Raw genomic sequence first — 27,814 nt, 5'->3', positions numbered from 1 at the left:
TTCTTCCTGAGAAGAGAGGTTCTCTTTTTCTTGTTGTGTTGCAGCTGGTTTCCCAGCTGACTTTCCTTTTCTCTTGGTAGGCTGGGCCATTCTTCCAGACTCCAGCTCTACTTTTTCACCCTGAGCCTTGCACTGTGCCCTTGTCTTGACACACACCAGTTCAGGGATACCCAGCATGGCTGCATGGGTTTTCAGTTCTACCTCAGCCCATGCTGAGGACTCCGGGTCATTTCCAAGCAAACAGTCTACTGGGATATTTGAGGAGACCACCACCTGTTTCAGGCCATTGACCCCTCCCCACTCTAAAGTTACCATAGCCATGGGATGTACTTTAGTCTGATTGTCAGCGTTGGTGACTGGATAAGTTTGTCCAGCCAGGTATTGGCCAGGGGAAACCAGTTTCTCTGTCACCATAGTGACACTGGCACCTGTATCCCTCAGGCCCTCTACACTTGTCCCATTAATTAAGAGCTGCTGCCTGTATTTTTGCATGTTAGGGGGCCAGGCAGCCAGTGTGGCTAAATCCACCCCACCCTCAGAGACTAATGTAGCTTCAGTGTGACACCTGATTTGCTCTGGGCACACTGTTGATCCCACTTGGAGACTGGCCATTCCAGTTTTAGCTGGATGGGAGTTAGAAGTGGTATCTTTCTTGGGACAGGCCTTGTCTCCAGTTTGGTGTCCAGACTGACTACAGCTACGACACCAGGCCTTTTTGGGATCAAAGTTTTTACCCTTGTACCCAGAATTGTTTTGTGAAGAGGCTCTGGGCCCACCCTCCTGTGCAGGTTTTTGGGGGCCTGTAGAAGACTCTTTACTATTTTTGTTTTTGGCTGTCTCACCACCCTTCCCCTGGGGAGGTTTTGTGACCCCTTTCTTTTGGTCACCCCCTGTGGAAGTTTTGGACACCCTAGTCTTGACCCAATGGTCCGCCTTCTTTCCCAATTCTTGGGGAGAAATTGGTCCTAGGTCTACCAGATGCTGATGCAGTTTATCATTGAAACAATTACTTAACAGGTGTTCTTTCACAAATAAATTGTACAGCCCATCATAATTACTTACACCACTGCCTTGAATCCAACCATCTAGTGTTTTTACTGAGTAGTCTACAAAGTCAACCCAGGTCTGGCTCGAGGATTTTTGAGCCCCCCTGAATCTAATCCTATACTCCTCAGTGGAGAATCCAAAGCCCTCAATCAGGGTACCCTTCATGAGGTCATAAGATTCTGCATCTTTTCCAGAGAGTGTGAGGAGTCTATCCCTACACTTTCCTGTGAACATTTCCCAAAGGAGAGCACCCCAGTGAGATTTGTTCACTTTTCTGGTTACACAAGCCCTCTCAAAAGCTGTGAACCATTTGGTGATGTCATCACCATCTTCATATTTTGTTACAATCCCTTTGGGGATTTTCAACATGTCAGGAGAATCTCTGACCCTATTTATGTTGCTGCCACCATTGATGGGTCCTAGGCCCATCTCTTGTCTTTCCCTTTCTATGGCCAGGATCTGTCTTTCCAAAGCCAATCTTTTGGCCATCCTGGCTAACTGGATGTCCTCTTCACTTGAGTTATCCTCAGTGATTTCAGAGAGGTTGGTCCCTCCTGTGAGGGAACCAGCATCTCTGACTATTATTTGTGGAGCCAGGGCTTGAGAGGCCCTGTTCTCCCTAGATAGGACTGGTGGGGGGGAATCACCCTCCAAGTCACTATCATCATCCTCTATGTTGCCATCCTCAGAGGGGTTGGCTCTTTCATACTCTGCCAACAGCTCCTGGAGCTGTTGTTTGGTAGGTCTAGAGCCCATTGTTATATTCTTGATTTTACAGAGTGACCTTAGCTCTCTCATCTGTAGATGGAGGTAAGGTGTGGTGTCGAGTTCCACCACATTCACATCTGTATTAGACATTATGCTTCTAAAAGTTGGAATACTTTTTAAGAAACTAAAACTAGTTCTAGAATCTAATTCAAACTTTTAACAAACTTTTAAACTCTAAAAGAAATGCTAACAGGGACTAACACAAGGCCCTAGCAGGACTTTAAAGAATTTAGAAAAATTTCAAATTGCAAAAATCAATTTCTAATGAAATTTTTTGGAATTTGTCGTGTGATCAGGTATTGGCTGAGTAGTCCAGCAAATGCAAAGTCTTGTACCCCACCGCTGATCCACCAATGTAGGAAGTTGGCTCTGTATGCACTATTTCAAAGTAAGGAATAGTATGCACAGAGTCCAAGGGTTCCCCTTAGAGGTAAGATAGTGGCAAAAAGAGATAATACTAATGCTCTATTTTGTGGTAGTGTGGTCGAGCAGTAGGCTTATCCAAGGAGTAGTGTTAAGCATTTGTTCTACATACACATAGAGAATAAATGAGGTACACACACTCAGAGACAAATCCAGCCAATAGGTTTTGTTATAGAAAAATATCTTTTCTTAGTTTATTTTAAGAACCACAGGTTCCAATTCTACATGTAATATCTAATTTGAAAGGTATTGCAGGTAAGTACTCTAGGAACTTTGAATCATTACTTTAGCATGTATACTTTTTACATAAAACACAATAAGCTGTTTTAAAAGTGGACACAGTGCAAGTTTCACAGTTCCTGGGGGAGGTAAGTTATTGTTAGTTTTCACAGGTAAGTAAGTCACTTACAGGTTTCAGTTTTTGGTCCAAGGTAGCCCACCGTTGTGGGTTCAGAGCAACCCCAAAGTTATCACACCAGCAGCTCAGGGCCAGTCAGGTGCAAAGGTCAAAGAGGTGCCCAAAACACATAGGCTTCAATGGAGAGAAGGGGGTGCCCCGGTTCCAGTCTGCCAGCAGGTAAGTACCCGCGTCTTCGGAGGGCAGACCAGGGGGGTTTTGTAGGGCACCGGGGGGGGACACAAGTCAGCACAGAAAGTACACCCTCAGCAGCGCGGGGGCGGCCGGGTGCAGTGTGCCAACATGCGTCGGGTTTTCAATGGAAGTCAATGAGAGATCAAGGGATCTCTTCAGCGTCGCAGGCAGGCAAGGGGAGGGCTCCTCGGGGTAGCCACCACCTGGGCAAGGGAGAGGGCCTCCTGGGGGTCACTCCTGCACAGAAGTTCCGTTTCTTTAGGGGCTGGGGGCTGCGGGTGCATTGTCTTTTCCAGCCGTCGGGAAATGGAGTTCAGACAGTCGCGGTCAGGGGGAGCCTGGGGATTCCCTCTGCAGGTGTTGCTGTGGGGGCTCAGGGGGGACAACTTTGGTTACTCACAGTCGTAGAGTCGCCGGGGGGTCCTCCCTGAGTTGGTTGTTCTCCACCAGTCGAGTCGGGGTTGCCGGGTGCAGTGTTGCAAGTCTCACGCTTCTTGCGGGGAGTTGCAGGGGTCTTTAAATCTGCTCCTTGTAACAAAGTTGCAGTTCTTTTGGAGCAGTGCCGCTGTCCTCGGGAGTTTCTTGTCTTTTTTGAAGCAGGGCAGTCCTCAGAGGATTCAGAGGTCGCTGGTCCCTTGGAAAGCGTCGCTGGAGCAGGTTTCTTTGGAAGGCAGGAGACAGGCCGGTAAGTCTGGGGCCAAGGCAGTTGGTGTCTTCTGGTCTTCCTCTGCAGGGGTTTTTCAGCTCAGCAGTCCTTCTTCTTGTTAGTTGCAGGAATCTGTTTTTCTAGGTTCAGGGGAGCCCTTAAATACTAAATTTAAGGGCGTGTTTAGGTCTGGGGGGTTAGTAGCCAATGGCTACTATCCCTGAGGGTGAGTACACCCTCTTTGTGCCTCCTCCCAAGGGGAGGGGGTCACATCCCTAATCCTATTGGGGGAATCCTCCATCTGCAAGATGGAGGATTTCTAAAAGTTAGAGTCACTTCAGCTCAGGACACCTTAGGGGCTGTCCTGACTGGCCAGTGACTCCTCCTTGTTGTTTTCTTTGTTTCCTCCAGCCTTGCCGCCAAAAGTGGGGGCCGTGGCCGGAGGGGGCGGGCAACTCCACTAAGCTGGAGTGTCCTGCGGTGCTGTGACAAAGGGGTGAGCCTTTGAGGCTCACCGCCAGGTGTTACAGCTCCTGCCTGGGGGAGGTGTTAGCATCTCCACCAAGTGCAGGCTTTGTTACTGGCCTCAGAGTGACAAAGGCACTCTCCCCATGGGGCCAGCAACATGTCTCTAGTGTGGCAGGCTGCTGGAACCAGTCAGCCTACACAGATAGTCGGTTAAGTTTCAGGGGGCACCTCTAAGGTGCCCTCTGTGGTGTATTTTACAATAAAATGTACACTGGCATCAGTGTGCATTTATTGTGCTGAGAAGTTTGATACCAAACTTCCCAGTTTTCAGTGTAGCCATTATGGTGCTGTGGAGTTCGTGTAAAACAGACTCCCAGACCATATACTCTTATGGCTACCCTGCACTTACAATGTCTAAGGTTTTGCTTAGACACTGTAGGGGCACAGTGCTCATGCACTGGTGCCCTCACCTATGGTATAGTGCACCCTGCCTTAGGGCTGTAAGGCCTGCTAGAGGGGTGTCTTACCTATACTGCATAGGCAGTGAGAGGCTGGCATGGCACCCTGAGGGGAGTGCCATGTCGACTTACTCATTTTGTTCTCACTAGCACACACAAGCTGGAAGCAGTGTGTCTGTGCTGAGTGAGGGGTCTCCAGGGTGGCATAAGACATGCTGCAGCCCTTAGAGACCTTCCCTGGCATCAGGGCCCTTGGTACCAGGGGTACCACTTACAAGGGACTTATCTGGATGCCAGGGTGTGCCAATTGGGGAATCAAAAGTACAGGTTAGGGAAAGAACACTGGTGCTGGGGCCTGGTTAGCAGGCCTCAGCACACTTTCAATTCAAAACATAGCATCAGCAAAGGCAAAAAAGTCAGGGGGTAACCATGCCAAGGAGGCATTTCCTTACATACACACTACATACCACCACTAGGGAATGAACACACACAAGCACACAACCATACAACTCAGCATACGACATACCCCGCAAACACACATCACAACGTATCTGGCATACCATCCTGCACACACAGTCCAACCACACAAAGGCACACAACACTGCAACTAACACATTTAAACACAAACACCACTCAATGCCATCACAACAACATGTCCCCAACATACACATGCCTATCACACAACACACACAAATCACTGAGGGACAAATGCACTGTACACAACCACACATGCACTAAACAGGTAGCACTACCAGCACTGACACACAAATACACACACACAATGTCAGCCAAGACCAAATCTGCCCTAAGTAAAGAAATGCAGGACAAAGATTTAGGGCCTCATTATGACTTTGGTGTTCCTTTTACAGGACCGCCAAAGCCACTGCAGGCAAAAGACCGCCAGTACTGGACGTCTTCTGCCCACCATATTAGGAGTGTTCCACTGGCCGTTTTCAACCGCTGGCCCAGCAGAACACTCACCTCAACATTGACGCCGGCTCGTAATTGAGCTGTGGCAATGTTGTGGTGCATCGGGTGCAAGAGCACCCGTCATGCATTTCACTGCCCATAATTTGGGCAGTGAAATCGCAATGGGGCGACACAGGGCCTCCCCAACACCCCAATTCTGCCAACCTTTCCATGGCGGTGTTAACCACCATGGAAAGGCTGGTGGATGGGACTCAAAATCTCCAGGACTGAGCTGCTTGCAGTGCTGCCCTAGCAGATTACAACCACCGGGACCGCCAGGCTGCAGGCTGGCGGTGTTAGCAGTTGGACAGTGGCAGCTCTACCACAGCCTCGTAATGAGGCCCCTAATGTTGAAACCAACAACAGGTTGGTCCAAATATATAATATTTGAATAAATGCATTAAAAATCTCTAAGGCCAGAGGCCAGTCCAAGAAAATGATGTGCAACGTGCACACAAAGCACGTAAGTGCCCCCAACTTGACTCCTGACTGCCATGTAACCTCCACAGGTAGGGGCATCAAGGGGCAGGCACCTCAGGGACTGGGGGGACTAGCAGGGGGTTGGGCTTTGGATTGGGAGGGGGATCTTTGGTTTGGCTTGGGAGGGGTACTTTTGGGAGGGGTTGACTTCTTGGTGGGGAGGGGCATGGGTACTTGCAAGGAGGGCATGGGAGGTCTTGGAGATAAAAGGGCCGGACTTGGGGAGGGACACAGAATATTTGGGGGTATCACGAGGTGGGAGAGGAGTAGAGAAAAGGACAAACTGTGAGAGGAAATCTTTGTTTGACACACAGGGACGGTCATGGCAAAAGGGTTTGGGTTTGAAGGGAGAGGTGGTAGCTCTTTGAGGTGTTTTTGTGGATGTATTGGGTGTATCTTTGTGCATGGTATGCTTGTGGGTGGTGGGTGAGTGTGGGCTTTTATATGTTTTAAGAGTAGTGGGGTGGAGGTGCTGGGAGAATCCGTGGTGGATAGGTGACTGTCTGTTGGGGTGATGACTTCAGGTATGTGGATGTGCTGCATGTAGGCATGTTTGTGGTGTCTGTGGATGTAGTGACTGCAGTGGATCTCTGAGGGTCTGCTGTTGTGATGTCTGTGGATAAGATATGTGTAGTGGCTAGATGTGTGATTGTTGGTGTGGTGTCTGCGGTTGTGGCAGGTGTTCTGTCTGTGATGCTGCGGGTGATTGGAGTGTCAGGGCAGGGTGTGACTGTTGATGTGTCTTCAGGTGTATGCTGTTTGTATGCATGCTGGTGGTATTTCTTGTGGTGCTTGTGTTTGAGCTACCTTTGGCTGTTGAGGTTGATGCGTGCTTGTCTGTCTGTGTACTTTGGCTGGGTTGGGGAAGAGGGGTTTGGGATTAGAAAGTGGAAGGTGGGCGGGTATGGAAGACAAAAGGTGAGTGGCTGCCATCAGTGTGGAGGCCAGAGCCTGAAAGGATGTTTGTAGGCCAGCCAGTGCACTGTGAATATACTTCAGCAATGCATTACTCTGTTGGACTTGAGTTGCAAGTACCTGGATGGCATTCACAATGGTTGACTGACCCATAGAGGTTGACTTCATGAGGTCAATAGCCTCCTCACCGAGGGCAGCAGGACTGACAGGGGCTGGGGCAGAGGGGCCTGCGGCAATGGAGATGCCCACCTTCTTGAGTAAGCAGACATATTCAGCTGGGTGGGGGGCTACTGGGAGGGCGGGAGGGCGGTGGTAGAAAGGGGGTGGTGGACAATGATGGTGCTGGGATGGTCCCAGATATGTCCGCCACTGCCAGGGAGTGTCCACTGGAGAAGAATTCTGAGGATAATGATGTAGATCCTGACTCCCCCATGCCACTCCCCTCGCCGTCAGAGCCACTGGGTCCCTCGCTGTTGATGGTCTCAGCACTCCAGGTCTCATGGCCGGCAGCTTACCCACTCACCTGTGCCCCTCTCCTTCGCCTGCCTATGCTGATGCACACAAACAGAGAGAGAAGGAGGGATAGAGAGGTCCATCACATTCTTCACACACATTACAAAATGCACAACAGTTGGTATATATCTCCTGCTAGGGAACTTCCAGTTAAAAACCTTTTAGAGCCTATGTCATGTCCAAATATGATACTTTCAACTACCCCATTTTCATCTGTCTCACCTATATCATAAGCCAAGTATTTGAGCACTACTTGACCACCTCAATAAATCACTACCCCATTTTTCATCTGTCTCACCTATATCATAAGCCAAGTATTTGAGCACTACTTGACCACCTCAATAAATCACCTGTAACTCACGCTCATCATGGGCAAGCTGAAGCAAATATTTCATCCCCATACAGCTCATCACTGCCCATCATCTTATCAGTCTAAGGAAACGCAGGTGACAGATAACACCACATAATTCCTATTCTGACTCAACACCTCCCCAGTCCATCATAAAAGTAATTTTCCATGAAAGAAAAGTCATCTCACTTCACATACAACACAGCACCTTGTCTTCAAATCACATACCTAGTTGATAATTCTGTACATAACTCACACAATGGCAACATTCTCTGATGAATACAGAAAATGTGGCAGTCCATACAGTGGGCATCACAATTTGACATTTCATGTCTGGAAAACAGCTATGTAAATACTTGTGAAAGATTTTGCAGGATTTTCTGCAGTCACTATTCAGAGACATTGTCAAATACACAACAACTCCATGTACTACAATTGGGGGCTAACGAGCACACATGATATACCCACAGGCAAGCACAGATTGCATAGTTACAGCAGCACATCTATGGACATCATAAAATTTGCTAGGAGAGTTCATAACATTCCACCTGACATGCTGATTCAGAGCCACTACATAACAACGTAACTACACCTACAGCACTTACAGCTGTCCTGACATGTGATTCCCACTAGCTAAGTCCTGACTAAACACTTTTGCAACTGAAAACCAATGTACTATTCATTACACACGCACCTACATGACTGCTATTTTACTGACAACATATCTCACAACACCAACAGGTGTATGTGAATGGAACTTCTGCTAAACTATTAGATCAGGCAAATCGGAGCTGAGCCAAAACCAAACCTGCCCAAACAGCCCAGACCAGCTAAGGTAAGTCTATGATGAAATAGAATACTATACAGGATCAGCCACAAAGTATCAATTGAGATATAATGCAGGCAGCTAGTACCATAGATACCACTCTTATAGGTATGGAATTGGCATATTTAGCATGGACAATGCATATGGGCAACAGCTCAAACTGCCTAGCCACTTGCATTCTCTACAACAAAGGCACTGGGATACAAGTTATTTGTCAACATGTCAATGTAAGGCCAACAAATGTTAAGAGCTAAGAGACAACATGAGTCCCCTATTGTGGGATGTCCATCATTTACAAACTTCATATACCCCATTGTATGATTCTAATATGACAATTGGGACACCTCCTCAAACTTCATAGGGACAGTACTATATTGGCCATACCAATTGCCTGAATTGGATACCAGCCTCACATGAAGTCTACAACAGTTTCAGGACACTGGACAACTAGGCCCTGTAACTAATACGTCACACCCAATGTTGCACATAGAACAGATCAATTTAAATAGGAGTGGTGTGACAACTTAGAGCTACATAACACAGTATTTGGCTGATTGGACCTGGGGACAGTAGGTGGGAAGGATAACACAGTAGCCTATGGACACATGTGGCTGGGTAGAGTCACACATGTGGCTCAGTCACATGTACATCTCCACATTCAGTCATACACTTTGCTGGACGCAGGTGATCAACATGTTTCAATGCACAATCCAAAGGCTAGATCCTTCCAACATACCTGTAGCACCTACAATATTGTCACAGCTGCAATACTCAGACAGCATACGCCAAACTATCAGAGGAAAATACATGGGTTCTGTCAGTACCTACCCTCTTGTGGCTGCTGTGCTGCCCTAAAATCCCCATCCAGCTCAGGGTAGGCCACTGCCAAAATGCGGGCCATTAGGGGGGGTCAGTGTCTGACGAGCACCCCTCCCTTATTGGGAAGACATCCCCAGCTGGGCCTAAGTGGTCTTCCGGGCCCAGAGTCTCAGGTCCTCCCATCACTTCCTTCAGTGGGTGCTCCACCGGCTGTGGACTCCCAGGGTTAGCACTCACTTGGCAATGGCCCACCAAATCCCCTTCTGCTGATGGGCATTGACCTGCATGTATGACACAGACAAAAGGAGAAAGTCATGTTCACATGCACAATACCAATAAGAGTGGACAGTACACATCAGTAACAGCAAGTAGCCACACATTCCCATCCTCTCAGCTCACACACCTTCACAATATACCATCGGCATGCATCAACACCTTCACAGTTTTACATTAACAATACACAATCATACACCGCACCTATCACACATTGGTATAACATCGGACTCACCTGCTCCTCTGGTGCACCCTATAGCTGTTCATACAAGGGTAGGACCTCCTCCACTAGCTTCTCCAGCTCTTCATGGTTGAAGGCAGGGGCCCTGTCACATGCAGGATGTGGCATGATATCTCCCAGAGGCAGTACACAGCCGCTAAGGTTGTGGAGGTCTAGCTTGCAGCAGTGTCAGGAATCAAGTGAGTAATACTTCATAAGATGGCGGTCACAGATGCCACATACATGAGCATCACCACCGACGGACGTCACCACTGGCCCCAGTCCGCCAAAGGCAGAAATTTCTTCCAATGGCAAGTAACACTGTGGTCGTGACTGTCTACAGCCATGACGACTTCCGCTGCCGCACTTAGGCCACTTCCACCTGTCCAGTACATTAGGTCAGCGCCTTCCATTTTGAGCACATTTCATGTATAGAAGTGTTTCCAATTCTGCGTCATTTCCTCAAACACCTATTGTGGTGTACATCTGTATGTACTGCCCTAACTTTTGAGTGACAAATTGTGCATCTGTGATGTAAATGCTGTGTTGTCTGAGGACATGTGAGGAAATCTATGTACAGCTCAGAGGTTCATATTGTGTCAGGTAAATGTTGATAAAGTCCAACATTATGTGTGATTCATGTATAGCATATTAGCCTCACACACACTGACAGTGACAGTTGTCTCTTAATCTTAAGTTCTATCCCATTGTTATAGTTGGCAATGTGCACAACTAAGCGGATGCATAGCTATGTGCAGTGCTATAAATGTCAGATGTAGTAGCCATCCGCTACAGCTGTTAAGTGTGAGGAATGCAATTTGCTGTGTGTCTTCTGAATTTCTCATACTATGTTTCAATTTTTTCACTGTTACCCAACCATGAGGAGAGTAAGACAACCACCAATGTACCATCCACTAGTAGACCTGCACCACGGAAGGAAAGCCATGTCATTCAGACATATTGTCTGATTCGTCATACCATCATGGATCTTTGTAATCAGTTGGGGCCAGATTTGATGCCTGCCATGTGAAATCCTTAATGCATACCTCCCATAATTCGAGTCGTGTCAATGCTACACTCCCTGGCCACAGGGTCCTTTCAGAATACAGTGGCTTTAACAGCAGGGATGTCTCAGCCCATATTCAGTCAGGTTTTGAAGGATGTACTGTGTGCATTTCTGAAACACCTGGACAGCTACATCAGGTTTCCCCACTGAGTAGATTTGGCCTATTTGAAGGCATACTTCTATGACATAGGACACGTTCCCAGTGGTAGGAGCCATTGAAGGCACCCATGTAGCCTTGGTCCCTTCCATTGCAAGTGAACAGGTGTATAGGAACAGGAAAAAACTACCACACAATCAACGTTCGGGTCATGTGTCTGGCAGAACTGTATATCTCACAAGCCGAGGCGGCTCCTCCATTAGGGTGGAGAAGCGTCACCTCCCCCACCCCCACTGGCAGCTGCAAACCTTTACAAAGAAATGATAACAAACTGTTTATTATCATTCCTTATAAAGGGGCAGGGCCATGGGGGTGACGGGGAGTGAGGGGACATATCGCATGTGTGTTTGGACGGTCGTCTGGGGCCGGCCAAACACACATGCGCAGTAGGCTCTCTCCAGCCTAGAAACACAGTTACCAGGCTAGAGAGAACCTACACAGGCTCCCAGTCTGCCTGGGAGCACCCTGGCTGGGCGCTCCCAGACAATCCTGATACTGTTCTGAGCAGCATCAGGATTGGCCGGAGGGCAAGCAGGGAGCCTGTGCCTGCCTGCAGCAATGGAGGAGAGGGGCAGCGTGACAGAGGAGGCAAGTGTTTTTTTTTAAATTTCATTTTTATACCCACTGGACCCCTCCTTCTGCTTCCCCATGCTGCCCCACCCTTTTCATACAGTGCGAGCCGCGACTGCTCACAAGACACAGCCAAGAATCCAGGTTCTGTGCATATTTCCTTCGAAAAAGCAATGTCCCACTGCTAATGACACAATCCTACACAGAGAGGGTCTGGCTGGTTGGTAAGTTACCATTGAACTGTGTGCTTGCAATTTATGTCTCCTGCCATCACAATATAACATGTCACACATACATGTTTGTGTTAAACTCACATTGTGTTCACAGGTGACTCTGGCTCTCCAAGCCATCCTTAACTGTTGACACGAGTGAGGTACCCAACCACGCCAGGGTAAGTCTGCCACAATAAAGCACACAGAAGAAAAAAAGTGTGTAGTTGAGCAGACTTTTGGGCTCCTGAAGGCAAGAGTTAGGTGCCTGGACTTATCTGTAGGAGCCCTCCTCTACTCACTCCACAAGGTATGTCAAATAATAGTTGCCTGCTGCATGCTCCACAATCTATCCCTAAGCCATCAGATACCACTGATAGCAGATGAGGGGGAGGCAGCAGAACCTGTGGGTGGAAATGCGGATATGCCAAGTGTGAGAAAACAGGGCTGATTGCAGAGGCCCCCTAACTTTTTGCCCCCATTTTCCACTTTATGCTGGTGTTTTCCTGACTCTGATGGTGCCCTGGGTACTGCTAACCAGTCCCAGGGCCTGTGCTCTGTGTAAAATGGATATGCAAATTAGGCTAATTATAATTGGCTAAGTTAACCTACCTATAAGACCCTAGTATATGGTAGGGCATGTAGGTTTAGGGACCACAGCATAGGTGGTGCACACCTAGGTGCACTGCTGAGGTGCCCAGTGTCATTGTAAAAGCAAGCCTGCCTTGCTGGCTGCTTTTAAATTAAAGTTATATGCAAATTCGACTTTGGAATTAAAGGTACTTCCAAAGTCTTAAACTACCTTATTTTTACATATAAGTCACCCCTAAGGTGTGCCCTATGTGCCCCTAGGGCTGGGTGCCATGTAACTATAAGCAGGGACTTTATAAAAATAGATTTATAAGCCCTGGTGAGGTAAAAACAGCCAAATTCGTTTTTCCCTCATTGAAGTAAATGGCCTTCATAGGCTAGAATGGGCAGACTTTATTTTAAATTTTAAAGTCTCCTTAAATGTTACATACCAAGAATTTGGTATCAAATTAATTGTTGTAATAAATCTCACAACTTCCAGTTGTGGGATTTAATATAACTTGTTCAGGTAAAAAGTTTAGACTTTACCTAAAAAGTTGCCAATTTCAGCTCTGCATTGTTTTTGCTGCTGTGCTCTGATTGGCCAGCCTGCAGCAGCTTCTGCCAGGCTGCCTTGATGAGGTGTGAAGTGGCCTGGCTTCACACAAAGGAATGTGCTTGGGGGAGAGAATCTCCCCTCAGCAGATGGTGAGGCAGGAAGGGGGAGGGCTGCCAAACTGGTCTTCAAAGGCAGAGAAGGACATCTGGAGCACCCAGCAACACCCCCACATCCTGCAACCCCAGACAACTAGGTGCCCCTTGATTAGATTAGGAGAGGGCAGGAGAGGGGTGTGTTTATGATTTTTAGCCACACCAGTGGGTGGGCTCAGCCAGATGTAACCTCCAAAAATCAGATTCAGCCATGTTGGATTTTTAGAGACTGTTGCCTTTTGGGATGGATTTTTGCCACACTTCCCAGGAAGTGGTCATCACAGGGGGACGACCCTGTACCTGATTGGAGGACCAGGACCCCCCTGCTTTTCACCCAGGAGCAAGGATAAAACTGGCAGACCTGCCCCCACACCTCAGATCCCTACCAGATTTCAGCAAGAAAAGAACTAAAGGAGAAGAAGGACTGCCCTGCTGGACCCCTGGCCTGCACCTGGAACCTGCACTCAGAAGGACTGCACCAGCTGCACACTTGGGCTTCACCACAAGAAGGACTTTGCCTGGCTTCAACTGGTTCAAGGAGGGACTCCCTGTTTGCTACAGGTGAAAAATTGCTAACCAGAGTCCCCTGCACCAACTCCTGAAGAAAGCGACCAGCTGACCACTGTCCAGTGGCCAAAAAGGAGTTTGCGCCAGGTGCATTCTGGGAGTTGAAGTCCGCACCCCCCCAAGGACCATCACAGAACTTCTGGACCCTTGGGGTGAGCTGTGGACCCCAAAAGAACCTTAAAAGAACATCTGGGTGAAGCCCCAGAAGTTTGGAGAAGATTTGACAAATTTTTTAAAAAAGCTCCAGAGAGGGACTGACCCGCCGCGGAAATTCTAGCCGGCTTGCCTCAACCGCGACCCGGCCTGACTTCGTGGTTCATCCCGGTAAAGAAAAACATCCGAAAAAGAGACTAAGGGCCTGATTCAGACCCTGGCGGCCGGTGACCGCCAGGGTCACCGGCCACGGGAGCACCGCCGACAGACCGGCGGTGCTCCAAAGGGCATTCTGACCGCGGCGTTTCTGCCGCGGCCAGAAAGGGTAAACCGGCGGTCTCCCGCCGGTTTACCGCTGCCCTTGGAATCCCCCATGGCGGCGCAGCTTGCTGCGCCGCCATGGGGGATTCTGACACCCCCTACCGCCATCCTGTTCCTGGCGGTTCGCCCGCCAGGAACAGGATGGCGGTAGGGGGTGCCGCGGGGCCCCTGGGGGCCCCTGCCGTGCCCATGCCAATGGCATGGGCACGGCAGGGGCCCCCGTAAGAGGGCCCCACTGTGTATTTCAGTGTCTGCCTAGCAGACACTGAAATACGCGACGGGTGCAAACTGCACCCGTCGCACATGCCCACTCCGCCGGCTCCATTCGGAGCCGGCTTCCTCGTGGGGAGGGGTTTCCCGCTGGGCTGGCGGGCGGCCTTCTGGCGGTCGCCCGCCAGCCCAGCGGGAAAGCCAGAATGGCCTCCGCGGTCTCTCGACCGCGGAGCGGCCATATGGCGGTTCCCTCCAGGCGGGCGGCGACCGCCGCCCGCCGGGGTCAAAATGACCCCCTAAGTCCGAACGTAAAAAGTTGACTGGGACCTCCCAGCCATCGTATCCGAGAAGGGCTCCACGGACGTCGGATCAAGATCCAGGTTTACCCCGGTCGAAGGATTTTCATCTCGAAAAAACGACTAAGTCCGAAGGTAGAAATCACCACCGAGGAAACCCACATCGCGTATCCGGACAAGGGCTCCAGGAGGTCGGATTCAACTGGCAGGTTCGTCCCGGTGAAGAAAAACTTCAAAATAAAGACTAAGTCAGAAGGTAACTTTTTAACCGAGGCCTCCCGCGAACTGTAGCCGAGCAGGGCTCCATCGCGGTCGGCCTGAAAGTTTGACTTTGCCCCGGTCCTGGTGCAACCAGATGACCCGATTGGCGCTTTTTTGTTTCTAAGCGCTAGAAAAATAATAATTCTTTAAAAATTCATATCTCCGGTTCCCCTGAACTGATTTTAATCGTTTTTGTGTCATTTTAAAGATAAAAATATAAACTATTTTTATAAATTGGTTTTGGATTTTTAAACTGTTTCCTGTGTTTTATTTAATTACTGTTTTGTGATATTTGAATGCTTTACACTTTGTCTCCTAAGTTAAGCCTTGACGCTCGTTGCCAAGCTACCAAGGGTTGAGCTGGGATTAATTTACTGAGACCTAACTGTACCTAGGTGGAGGTTAGTGGCTTGTTGCTAGGTGTAGGTACCTACCTGCCCTACCAATAACCCATTTTCCAACATTTTTGGAAGCAGCGACGGGATCCTGTACTTGTGTTCAATATCGCGTTACAGTTTTAGGTAAAACAAATTAAAAATCCTTTAAATTGTCCTAGTGCAAAAATTGTTTTTTTTCGATTAATTTCAATTATTGAATTTTTGTAATTTTTCTAAATTCTTGTTTCCAATTTTTGCAAAACGTTTTTGTTGACACAAAACTAGGGAACCATGGAGCTTGATCTGGCTAGCCTACCCACACTGACAGTAGTCCAGCTTAGGGGGTTGTGTATTGAAAGAGGGTTGCCTGCAACCACTGATCTCAGGAAGCAAATCCTGATCAAATCCTTGACAGCATGGGCTGAGGCCCAAGAGGTAGGGTCAGAAGAAGCTCCAGAGGAGGGAGAAAGAAGGGAGGATGCAAGCTCTAACCACTCAGGGGAGGGAAGGCATCTGACCCTAAGTGAGGACGAGGAAGAACGGTCCTCAGTAAATACAGTCACTAGGGGCAGACCCAAAGCTAGTGGTGGGAAGGGGGTCCCTTCAGGAGGAGAGAACCCATCCATCAGAGAAAGAGAGCTGGAGGCCCAGCTAGCATACATAGCTTTGGAAGCAGAGAAGCTGGCCCTAGAAAAGAAAAAGTGGGCATACAAAGAGAAAAGAGATGGAAGCAGCGATAAAGAAGCTGAGGTGTCCATGGGTGGGGGAGTTTGCCCCAGATTACCCAAGGGGGTGGTTCCTGCCTATGTAGAGGGGGATGACATAGATAAGTGGCTGGGGGCCTTTGAGAGGGCCCTCCAGATGAGGAGAGTCAAGCCTCAGTACTGGGGTTCACTTCTTTGGGAGTTAGTTCCCAACTCAGGGAGAGATAGGCTTCTGACCTTAAGGGGGGAGGAGGCAGATTCATACCATAGTATGAAGAGGTGCTTAGCCAAGAAGTTTGGTCTGACCCCAGAACAATATAGAATGAAGTTCAGGGACACCCAGAAGGTCAGTACCCAGTCTTGGGTTGACTTTGTGGACATTTCACTAAAGGCACTAGAGGGCTGGATTATTGGTAACAAAGTAGATACTTATGAGGGGTTATACAATCTGATCATGAGAGAGCACATCTTGACCAATTGTACCCAAGAAAGGTTACGCCAGCATCTAGTGGACTCTAAGCATACCAACCCTAGAGAGCTAGGAGAGGCAGCTGATGAGTGGTTGAGAACCAGGGTGGTTGTCAAGTCCCAGGGGGGAGACTCCAAGAAGGGGGGGGCAGGTCCCCAAAAACCTAAGGAGGGAGGTGGTAAGCCCACCACAGAGACTCCCTCTGTACCCCAGAACCCTAAGAAGGAGGAGAGTAAATCCCACTCCCACTCTGACAATCAGAGACAGGGAGACCCAGGGTTAAAAAAGCTCTTGGACAGTAGGGCTTGCTTTGACTGTCAGCAGACAGGTCACTTCAGAGGAGATGCAGCCTGTCCAAAGAAGGTGGTTAGCACTGGGCTGTCCAGTGTAGCCATGGAGGAGGACTCCTCAGATGATGAAGTCCTCCTAGCATTGAGCTGGGAGACAGGACCAGATGGTAAGCTGGTGATCCCTGAGGGTGGGAGTAGGCACTTCCACCACATTCAAGTGAATGGGATCCCTACCACTGGCCTGAGAGACACCTGTGCCAGTCACACTATAGTGAGTGAGCGGTTAGTGACCCCAGACATGTATGTCCCAGGAGAGACAAGGAAAGTCAGGATAGCCACAGGGGAGGTCACCTCCAAACCTGTAGCCATTGTGCCCCTAGAGAGGGAGGGTATCCTTGACTGGATTAGGGTGGTAGTCAGTGCTGACCTCCCCCTAGATTGTATCCTGGGCAATGACCTCCCAGAGGTGAGTCTGGTCCCAGATGGGGCGGTCGCCCAGGGCGCCCCCCCAACCCAAAGTCCTGGGGAGTCAGTCCCTATAGTTAGGAGACAGGGGTCCCCAAGAAAAGGAAAGAAGAAAAGGAAGGGTAGGCCACTCTTAAAGAGAGTTCCAGAGAGCCAAAGGCCTTCTGCCCCAGTAGGGGGGGAGCCCAGAGTTGGCACTGGTGAGGCCTCCCCTGACTCTAAGGAAGTCCTGAGTAGTCAGGCAGCTGTCCAGATGCAGGGTGTTGCCCCTGCACTGACAGAAGGGAGAGTGGAAGGAGGGTGTCTGCCACAGGAGGTGGTAGCCCCCCACTCTAGACAGCAAGAGGGGTGCCAGGACCCCAAAGTTGCCCCTAAAGCAGCTCAGCCACCTGTCAGTGGAGAGCTTAGGGTGTGGTTCTGGGTACTGACAGCTGTCAGTAGCCTCTGCTGGGTGCTAGCCTTCCTGGCAGCACTGTACTTGGCCTGGGAGGCAGACCCCAGGGCCAATAGCAAAGTAGGCCCCCTGGCCCTGTTGGTCATGGTGGGGTTGCTCAAGTGTTGGGTGACCTCTTTGGGTAAGCTAGGTGTTGCCCTAGCAAAGTTAGGAGTAGGGGAGGTGGGCACCTCACTACCCAAGTTGGCAGAGAGAGAGGAGGAAGACCCCCCTAGAGGGAAGTTTCAGTTTGAAATGGGTCCTTTCATTGTTGGGGTGAGTTCACTACCCAGAGGGAGAGACCCTGACAGGAGGATGTAAGGCAGAGTAGACCCTGCAAAGGGACAGACAGTTTTCTTCACTGTCTTCCTCGCCTAACAAGCCAGGAAGACTCTCCCAGGGTTGGGCTGAGTCTCCTGGGCGTGTGGGCTGGGGGGGGGGCTGTGTGAGAAAACAGGGCTGATTGCAGAGGCCCCCTAACTTTTTGCCCCCATTTTCCACTTTATGCTGGTGTTTTCCTGACTCTGATGGTGCCCTGGGTACTGCTAACCAGTCCCAGGGCCTGTGCTCTGTGTAAAATGGATATGCAAATTAGGCTAATTATAATTGGCTAAGTTAACCTACCTATAAGACCCTAGTATATGGTAGGGCATGTAGGTTTAGGGACCACAGCATAGGTGGTGCACACCTAGGTGCACTGCTGAGGTGCCCAGTGTCATTGTAAAAGCAAGCCTGCCTTGCTGGCTGCTTTTAAATTAAAGTTATATGCAAATTCGACTTTGGAATTAAAGGTACTTCCAAAGTCTTAAACTACCTTATTTTTACATATAAGTCACCCCTAAGGTGTGCCCTATGTGCCCCTAGGGCTGGGTGCCATGTAACTATAAGCAGGGACTTTATAAAAATAGATTTATAAGCCCTGGTGAGGTAAAAACAGCCAAATTCGTTTTTCCCTCATTGAAGTAAATGGCCTTCATAGGCTAGAATGGGCAGACTTTATTTTAAATTTTAAAGTCTCCTTAAATGTTACATACCAAGAATTCGGTATCAAATTAATTGTTGTAATAAATCCCACAACTTCCAGTTGTTGGATTTAATATAACTTGTTCAGGTAAAAAGTTTAGACTTTACCTAAAAAGTTGCCAATTTCAGCTCTGCATTGTTTTTGCTGCTGTGCTCTGATTGGCCAGCCTGCAGCAGCTTCTGCCAGGCTGCCTTGATGAGGTGTGAAGTGGCCTGGCTTCACACAAAGGAATGTGCTTGGGGGAGAGAATCTCCCCTCAGCAGATGGTGAGGCAGGAAGGGGGAGGGCTGCCAAACTGGTCTTCAAAGGCAGAGAAGGACATCTGGAGCACCCAGCAACACCCCCACATCCTGCAACCCCAGACAACTAGGTGCCCCCTTGATTAGATTAGGAGAGGGCAGGAGAGGGGTGTGTTTATGATTTTTAGCCACACCAGTGGGTGGGCTCAGCCAGATGTAACCTCCAAAAATCAGATTCAGCCATGTTGGATTTTTAGAGACTGTTGCCTTTTGGGATGGATTTTTGCCACACTTCCCAGGAAGTGGTCATCACAGGGGGACGACCCTGTACCTGATTGGAGGACCAGGACCCCCCTGCTTTTCACCCAGGAGCAAGGATAAAACTGGCAGACCTGCCCCCACACCTCAGATCCCTACCAGATTTCAGCAAGAAAAGAACTAAAGGAGAAGAAGGACTGCCCTGCTGGACCCCTGGCCTGCACCTGGAACCTGCACTCAGAAGGACTGCACCAGCTGCACACTTGGGCTTCACCACAAGAAGGACTTTGCCTGGCTTCAACTGGTTCAAGGAGGGACTCCCTGTTTGCTACAGGTGAAAAATTGCTAACCAGAGTCCCCTGCACCAACTCCTGAAGAAAGCGACCAGCTGACCACTGTCCAGTGGCCAAAAAGGAGTTTGCGCCAGGTGCATTCTGGGAGTTGAAGTCCGCACCCCCCCAAGGACCATCACAGAACTTCTGGACCCTTGGGGTGAGCTGTGGACCCCAAAAGAACCTTAAAAGAACATCTGGGTGAAGCCCCAGAAGTTTGGAGAAGATTTGACAAATTTTGTAAAAAAGCTCCAGAGAGGGACTGACCCACCGCGGAAATTCTAGCCGGCTTGCCTCAACCGCGACCCGGCCTGACTTTGTGGTTCGTCCCGGTAAAGAAAAACATCAGAAAAAGAGACTAAGGGCCTGATTCTAACTTTGGAGGACGGTGTTAAACCGTCCCAAAAGTGGCGGATATACCACCTACCGTATTACGAGTTCCATAGGATATAATGGACTCGTAATACGGTAGGTGGTATATCCGCCACTTTTGGGACGGTTTAACACCGTCCTCCAAAGTTAGAATCAGGCCCTAAGTCTGAACGTAAAAAGTTGACCGGGACCTCCCAGCCATCGTATCCGAGAAGGGCTCCACGGACGTCGGATCAAGATCCAGGTTTACCCCGGTCGAAGGATTTTCATCTCGAAAAAACGACTAAGTCCGAAGGTAGAAATCACCACCGAGGAAACCCACATCGCGTATCCGGACAAGGGCTCCAGGAGGTCGGATTCAACTGGCAGGTTCGTCCCGGTGAAGAAAAACTTCAAAATAAAGACTAAGGGCCTGATTCTAACTTTGGAGGACGGTGTTAAACCGTCCCAAAAGTGGCGGATATACCACCTACCGTATTACGAGTTCCATAGGATATAATGGACTCGTAATACGGTAGGTGGTATATCCGCCACTTTTGGGACGGTTTAACACCGTCCTCCAAAGTTAGAATCAGGCCCTAAGTCAGAAGGTAACTTTTTAACCGAGGCCTCCCGCGAACTGTAGCCGAGCAGGGCTCCATCGCGGTCGGCCTGAAGGTTTGACTTTGCCCCGGTCCTGGTGCAACCAGATGACCCGATTGGCGCTTTTTTGTTTCTAAGCGCTAGAAAAATAATAATTCTTTAAAAATTCATATCTCCGGTTCCCCTGAACTGATTTTAAACGTTTTTGTGTCATTTTAAAGATAAAAATATAAACTATTTTTATAAATTGGTTTTGGATTTTTAAACTGTTTCCTGTGTTTTATTTAATTACTGTTTTGTGATATTTGAATGCTTTACACTTTGGCCCTCATTCTGACCCTGGCGGTCTTTGACCGCCAGGGCGGAGGACCGCGGGAGCACCGCCGACAAGCCGGCGGTGCTTCAATGGGGATTCCGACCGCGGCGGTAAAGCCGCGGTCGGACCGGCACCACTGGCGGGGTCCCGCCAGTGTACCGCGGCCCCATTGAATCCTCCGCGGCGGCGCAGCTTGCTGCACCGCCGCGGGGATTCTGACCCCCCCTACCGCCATCCAGATCCCGGCGGTCGGACCGCCGAGATCCGGATGGCGGTAGGGGGGGTCGCGGGGCCCCTGGGGGCCCCTGCAGTGCCCATGCCACTGGCATGGGCATTGCAGGGGCCCCCGTAAGAGGGCCCCTACATGTATTTCACTGTCTGCTGCGCAGACAGTGAAATACGCGACGGGTGCAACTGCACCCGTCGCACAGCTTCCACTCCGCCGGCTCGATTCCGAGCCGGCTTCATCGTGGAAGCCTCTTTCCCGCTGGGCTGGCTGGCGGTCTGAAGGAGACCGCCCGCCAGCCCAGCGGGAAAGTCAGAATTACCGCCGCGGTCTTTCGACCGCGGAACGGTAACCTGACGGCGGGACTTTGGCGGGCGGCCTCCGCCGCCCGCCAAGGTCAGAATGAGGGCCTTTGTCTCCTAAGTTAAGCCTTGACGCTCGTTGCCAAGCTACCAAGGGTTGAGCTGGGATTAATTTACTGAGACCTAACTGTACCTAGGTGGAGGTTAGTGGCTTGTTGCTAGGTGTAGGTACCTACCTGCCCTACCAATAACCCATTTTCCAACACCAAGTGATGAAAAGTCAGAGAAAGTTGAAGCTGGAGAATCTAGGGCAGATCTCATCAATCAGTACTTCAACTGACAGACGGGTATGTGAAGTATACCTGTTGTTGTGATGTAATTGTACATCCAGATGTAGATGGCTGGCATCACATCTACTTTCTTTCATCATCTGTGGGTGTGTAGTGAGCTCAAATGCCTATCAGTGAGTTGTGAATGCAGACTGTACAAGATAGATTGTTCTGCAGTCTCATGTATTGTTACAGCAGATGCAAGCTTATGCTACTGGTATTGACTTGTCTAATGGAAGGAATGTTTTGTGCAATGACCTATCCTTTTTCCCTTTCACTCACAGGTTTTCCTAGATCCTGTTTGGCTCTGTAACCTTGGCTTGAGAAATACTGTGTCAGAAGCAGATGGGAGTTGCTAACAGACATAAGAAGTGTACATGACAGATACCTGGTAATTTCAGTGTTGTTTAAGTGGGGTGTAACCTTGATTGTTATAACGTCATGACACTGGGGTGGAAAAAGCTTTAAGTATTTCTTTCACATATGGAGTAGAGGAGGATGTCAAATGGTGTATTATGTGCCTGAAGAAGTGTTTGGCACATGCGTAAAGGTTGCATCACAGCCTCCCCCAACACATCCTGTGTATTTGCATTGTATGACACCATTGCATACATCCTGATGGGACTCTCAGTCAATGCTCTATGTGCTAATTGCACTACTAACTATAAATTTGTATAGAAGTGGATGTCAACCTCTTTGCAACTGTCCTGTAACAATACTGTTGGAATGGGTTTCCAATGTCTGTGCGATACAGAAGGACATGAGTTGGGATGCATAACTATTGTACATTGATTATAAAGGACACATACACAGGTCCTGTGTTTAAGTGTGATTTATTGTGCAAAGGAAATCTGTAACAATGATACTAAAATAAATGAACATAAGTCATGAAGTCATGTTGGATTATTTAATCAGGGTAGCTGCTACACCAGTTTGTAACAGAAGTCCAGTGTCCTTGTACCAACGGAAATGGAGTTAGGTTTCAGAACAGTCAACAGGGTGTATCTGTGGCACACCAGGGGACTAATCAGAAGAGGGTCACTTCCTGGCAGTGGGTAACATTGACAGCTGCTGCACAGCAGACCTTAGTTGTACATACAACTCCGTGACTTGATTTCCATACTCCACGTTAAGACTAGGCTGGTATAGATTGCACTGCAGATGGGATCTGATATTGTCTGCTTATTGACACAACTGTTCATGTCTGTTATCTAGTAAATAGTCAGGCTTGCTAGATGTCACACATTAGTGCTGCACAATGCACAATGATGTTCTTGTAGGACAGTGGTTCTCAAACTTGTTAATGCCGCATTTCCCCACCACCGCCCAAGTGAAGCAAAAAAATAATCATTGCATAGCCTCAGAATTTTTCAAAGTAATTCTATTACGTTTGCAATATTTAAATATGTCTAGTCTTTTTTTAAACATTGCAGTTAAGTTCTGTTACCTTTTTTAAAATGCAAAAAATGTTTTTCTGCTAAAAAAAAACAGTGTTATCTGCCTAATGCCTCTTTTTGCCAGAGCCTGGCACCCCCTCTGGGATCACTTGAGGCCCCCCAGTTTGAAGACCTCTGTTGTAGAAACACAGTATGTGAGTATGCAAGGGACATTGACCTGTATCTAGACGTACTGCATGTGCATATGTGCATCAACTCAGTCATCTGACTTTCTAACCCAGGTCAGTCTATTTGTGGCATGGAATAGTTGATCTGTGGCTATTCTGAAAGGTCACTCACCAATAGCTGTGTTTAGCTAAGGTTGCTATTGGGAGTGTGCCATTTCATTGCTGTCATTGTCATGTACTGTTCCACACTATAACACTCTAGATGGTGTAGCTAGTTATTTAGTTGTACATGCATTACATGTGATGTTTGTGCACATTCCAGGTTTTTACAATGAAGGGTTAATGCATTCTGGGAGTCATAGTGATATGATTAGTCAGTAGGTTATGTGTCATTTTCAAAGGCTGTGAGGGCAGTTGTGCTCAGCAGACAAATGGCATGCCAGAAAGGGGCATTAGGTGATTTTGTAAGAGGTGGAGTGGATAAAATGGATCATTAGGATGTGTTTAGGTGGAGAGGGTGCATGCAGGACAAGACAATTGTGTCACATAAATGTTGTGTGTACTTATCAGACTCCAGTCCCCCAGGTATGCCTGTCAGGCCTTCTGGAAGCAGGATGTCCAAGACCTTCTCTTCCTATGATGTGAAAGTACAGGTAGGAGGTGGGGCCCACCGACAGTCTTCTGCACAGTTAGCTGGTGCCTGAATGCCTTGGAACACATTGTCCCCCGTAGGACATTCCATCTCTTCATGATGTCCTCCCTTGTGCGTGAATGACTGCCTACAGAATTGACCTTGTAGACTATCCTTTGCCACAACTCCATTTTCCTGCCAATAGATCTTTGTTGGACCTGTGCTCCAAACAGGTGTGGCTCTACCCTTACTATTTCATCCACCATGACCCTCAACTCGTCATCAGTGAAATGTGGGTGTTTTTGTGGGGACCTGGTAGTGGTTGTCTAGACGGTTTGTGAGGGTTTTGAGTGTAAGGGTGCGGTGTTGGGTAATTGGTGAGGTGTGGGTGCAGCGATGTGAGTGGGAGATGGTTGTAGCAGATTGTGTGTGCTAGAGATGTGTGTATTGTGGTGGTTGTGCTGATGTGTAATGTGTGCATGTGTGCCTATAGTGTCCAAGTACACATTATTATCTTTTTGACTTTTCGGTGTATGTATATTTCGTTCTGGATGCAAAGGATTGTGGGTTGTGTTGGGGTGTGTTATGTAGTGCAGTGAGTAGGTGTGTCTGGTGTGTGGATGTGTGTCAGGTGTGCGTTTTTCAAAGTATCCAATGTGGTGTGGCGTTCTGACAGATGCGAGTTGAGACCGCCACATTTTGCGCCGCCAATGGTTTTCCGCCATGGAAGGATCTCTGTGGTGATTTGTAGATCGTAATTTGGTGGGTGAAATTTTATCGGGCTGGCATTTCTGGTAGTGGAACAGCCTCTTTTCCGTGCTCCAGTGTCCTGGCAGTTTAAAAAATGTGGTTGGTTTTTGCAAACTTCACATTACAAACACTAATACTGTAGTCAGATTATTGACCAACATGGCGGGCTTTTGGCAGCCACCACCGCGTAGGTCTTCCCAAAACACCACCAAACTTGTGATGAGGCCCTTAACGCCATATTAAGCCTGGTAATTGGGCATGATGTATAAATTGTTTCCCCATGCTTTTGACACCCTTAAGATGACCCTCCCTGGCTTCAGACAATCTTAAAACTTTATTTGGTGACCTAAGTAAGTCCTAATCTTTTCTCTATGTAGTTCATAGACCTGTCACTAAGCCAGCGCATCCATTCCTCTGTAAACACAATCCCCTTTACTGTCCAACGTGCCACCTTAACTCTTTTGCTGAGCATACCAATGACATAATGCCTTAAATTCTATGAGTGGTCCATAATAGTTTCAATTCTCACATTACACTTACGTCTTAATGTTGCCATTTCAGAATCGCTTAAGCCTTTAAATGCATCATTAGTTGGAACAAACAGAGTCCAGTCCCCTGCTTCAGACAGAAGGTCTTTTAAATCTGCAGCTTCAACAAGGCTTAGGAAAATGCTGTAAAAAAAAAGTTGCACAAACGCAAATCAGATTTTGTAAAAATTAATAAAGGATGCCATGTATATTTTGCTGAAAGAAATGAACATTTCATTTTTTTGAACACCACAAAAAAACACAAATGGTTTGGATAATTATATCTATCTGAAGTTTCAAAGTAAATATACTGTAGAGACACACTTTCATGTCATAAAAACAAAATTCTAATAATTTTATAAAGAATTCAAAACCTGACCTGGTCATCCAGTTAAAATAGGAAATGGCCATTTCCAATCTAGAAGATCAAGTGCTAGGTGGGGGAAAGTGCTGCTGTCCTTGACAGATAGGATAGAAGTTATTAGGATGGTGATCCTACCCAAGCTCGTATACCTATTTATAAATAAACCCATTATCCTCCTGCTGCATTTCTTTAAGAAATGTAAAACACATTTGCTAACGCTAGTATGGGCGGGCAAACAAGCAAGAGTCAGCTGCAAAATATTCACACTCCCAAACTCTGCCGGTGGCTTTAACATGCTTGACTTCCACCTATACTATCTATGCGCACAGGGACATTTTGCTCATTATTGGACTATGTGCAGCATATAGCCGTCGAACACAATGATGCCTTCCCTATACTGCTCCAGGCTCCCCTACTGCACAAACAGGAAGGAATACCATGCTCTGAAATCAAAACAATTCAATCTACAACAACAGCATGGCGGGTACTAGGAGACAGGGCAAGGAAAATACCCTTATATGCTCTGGCATTGAAATTACAATACCTCCCACAATCTCAATAATTTGGTAGGACACTACACTGCAAATACTTGCCTATGCTGGTCTGAAGAGCATGGGTGACGCCTATAATGATGGCACTTATGTTACCCTGGCTGACATCTCTTGCACCCAGAGGCACACACCACTATTGTCATTTATATGTTCTCAAGTTACGAGAGGCATTGTGCACATTATAACTTCAATTCCCGAAAAAGTGACTAAACACACTGCAGCACTGCTCACTGTCACCATGAGTCAACACTTAATAAGTAAACTGTATACCACAGTATAGTTAGATAAGCCACAGACACCTGACAAAGCAGTGGGGGACTGGAACACAGTCCTTGACTGGTCGTTAGAGATGGCAAATTGGAGGTTTTCTTGGTCACAACTCACACACTCACCTCTAATTGTAATCTTCACACAAAACACTTCAAATGCTTGCATCAAATATATTACACATCTATGCAAATTCGGACGACAGGAGGATGCAAAATGTGTGTGCTCTGGTGCGATGATTTTCTACACCTGGCCTGGCACTGTACCTCTGTTAAAAATATTGGATTCAGAATACAAATGTATTAACAGATATGGTACAGGAACAAGTGGACTGTGACCCTAGAATGTATCTATTGGGGCTGGATAAAAACCTTCAACCAGCCAATCACAATTGTTTTGTCTGTGTCGCTACTGTTGCCAAAGAGAAAGGTGGCTCTGCACTGGGGCAAAAGGGGAAGCTCTGTCAAGTAAAACTGTCTGATGGATCTAGCCTCCCTCAGAGACAAATCTGAACTTTACACAGAATTATCAAGACCCTTGAGACCTAGAGACATTTGGAGCACATTAAGCATATTTGTTGCCTATCCAAGACAAACTTTAGGGGCCAATGTAATTTGGTAAAGTGGAAAACAATCAGTTAATACATTGTGTTCTACTGTCTGTATAAGGTTCAATAGAAGGATGTTATTGCTTAATCTATAATCATGTGGGACTGCTGGTGATGTCAATTCATCTGTATTGCTGGATAAATATTCTAGTGGACTCAAAAGGTTAATAGTAGAAATATAAAAGCCACAAATTATAATGAATACTTTTTTGGAAACAACATACAATGTCAATATCAGGTGGGAAATTAAATAATGTTAATGTTGCACATTGAAGATCATTTCATTATTAATTGTTATATAATATTAAAGTTATAAGGTAGAACTTCAATGTAAGTTGATACACTTTTTCTTATTAAATTAATCTGCAAAAAAGTGCTTAATATGAATTCATAGTCACATTTAAAATACATCTTCATGGTTTAAAATATTACATTAAGAGTTTCATGATGTATATACTCGTAGTCATAGTCAAATTGTTTTTATTGATCAAACCTTGTATGTGAAATCTGTAATTACTTTGATATTGTTTCAAACAATAATAATGGAGACTTTTGGGTCAGCTAAAAACAGTCTGTGTTGAAGTACTGCTACGTTTAGTTGAACTATTGAACATAACATACCAATTTATAGCATTTTAGTTAACATAAATATGCTTCATTACAACATGCTTTTTGGTGCACGTATACTAAAAACAGATTATGTGATTTACCACTACAGTTCTAAGGTAAAATTACATGCTTACATCATTAAAGGTAAAATTCATCTGAAAATATTCTAGATCATAGTCCTCTTTATTTTAAATGCTTAAAACATTATATAGGTCTGTGCAAAGGGTCTGTGTTCTGGATGCTTTAGTACTTATTTTTTCAGCTCATGTACTTAGAAGAGCAGCATGACATAAACTGTATATGCAGATCCGCTGAGTGTAATAAGCTTTTTATTAACATTGTTCAGGGGGAGGGTGAGCAGCATGG

General features: G+C 47.4%; 1 protein-coding gene across 7 annotated transcripts in view; it reads right to left on the bottom strand.

Annotated features, from left to right (window-relative positions):
• POSTN (periostin) overlaps window positions 1-27,814 on the bottom strand; it is a 197,551-nt gene that overhangs the window by 50,304 nt on the left and 119,433 nt on the right. For all 7 annotated transcript variants that reach the window (XM_069205499.1, XM_069205502.1, XM_069205504.1 and 4 more), the window contains exon 12: window positions 25,064-25,194. In XM_069205499.1, the coding sequence (XP_069061600.1) occupies window positions 25,064-25,194 (131 nt within the window). The remainder of the gene's footprint in view (window positions 1-25,063; window positions 25,195-27,814) is intronic.

This window comes from Pleurodeles waltl, chromosome 8 (genome assembly GCF_031143425.1).
Source record: "Pleurodeles waltl isolate 20211129_DDA chromosome 8, aPleWal1.hap1.20221129, whole genome shotgun sequence".
NCBI lineage: Eukaryota > Metazoa > Chordata > Amphibia > Caudata > Salamandridae > Pleurodeles > Pleurodeles waltl.
This window is presented reverse-complemented; position numbering and strand designations above follow the sequence as displayed.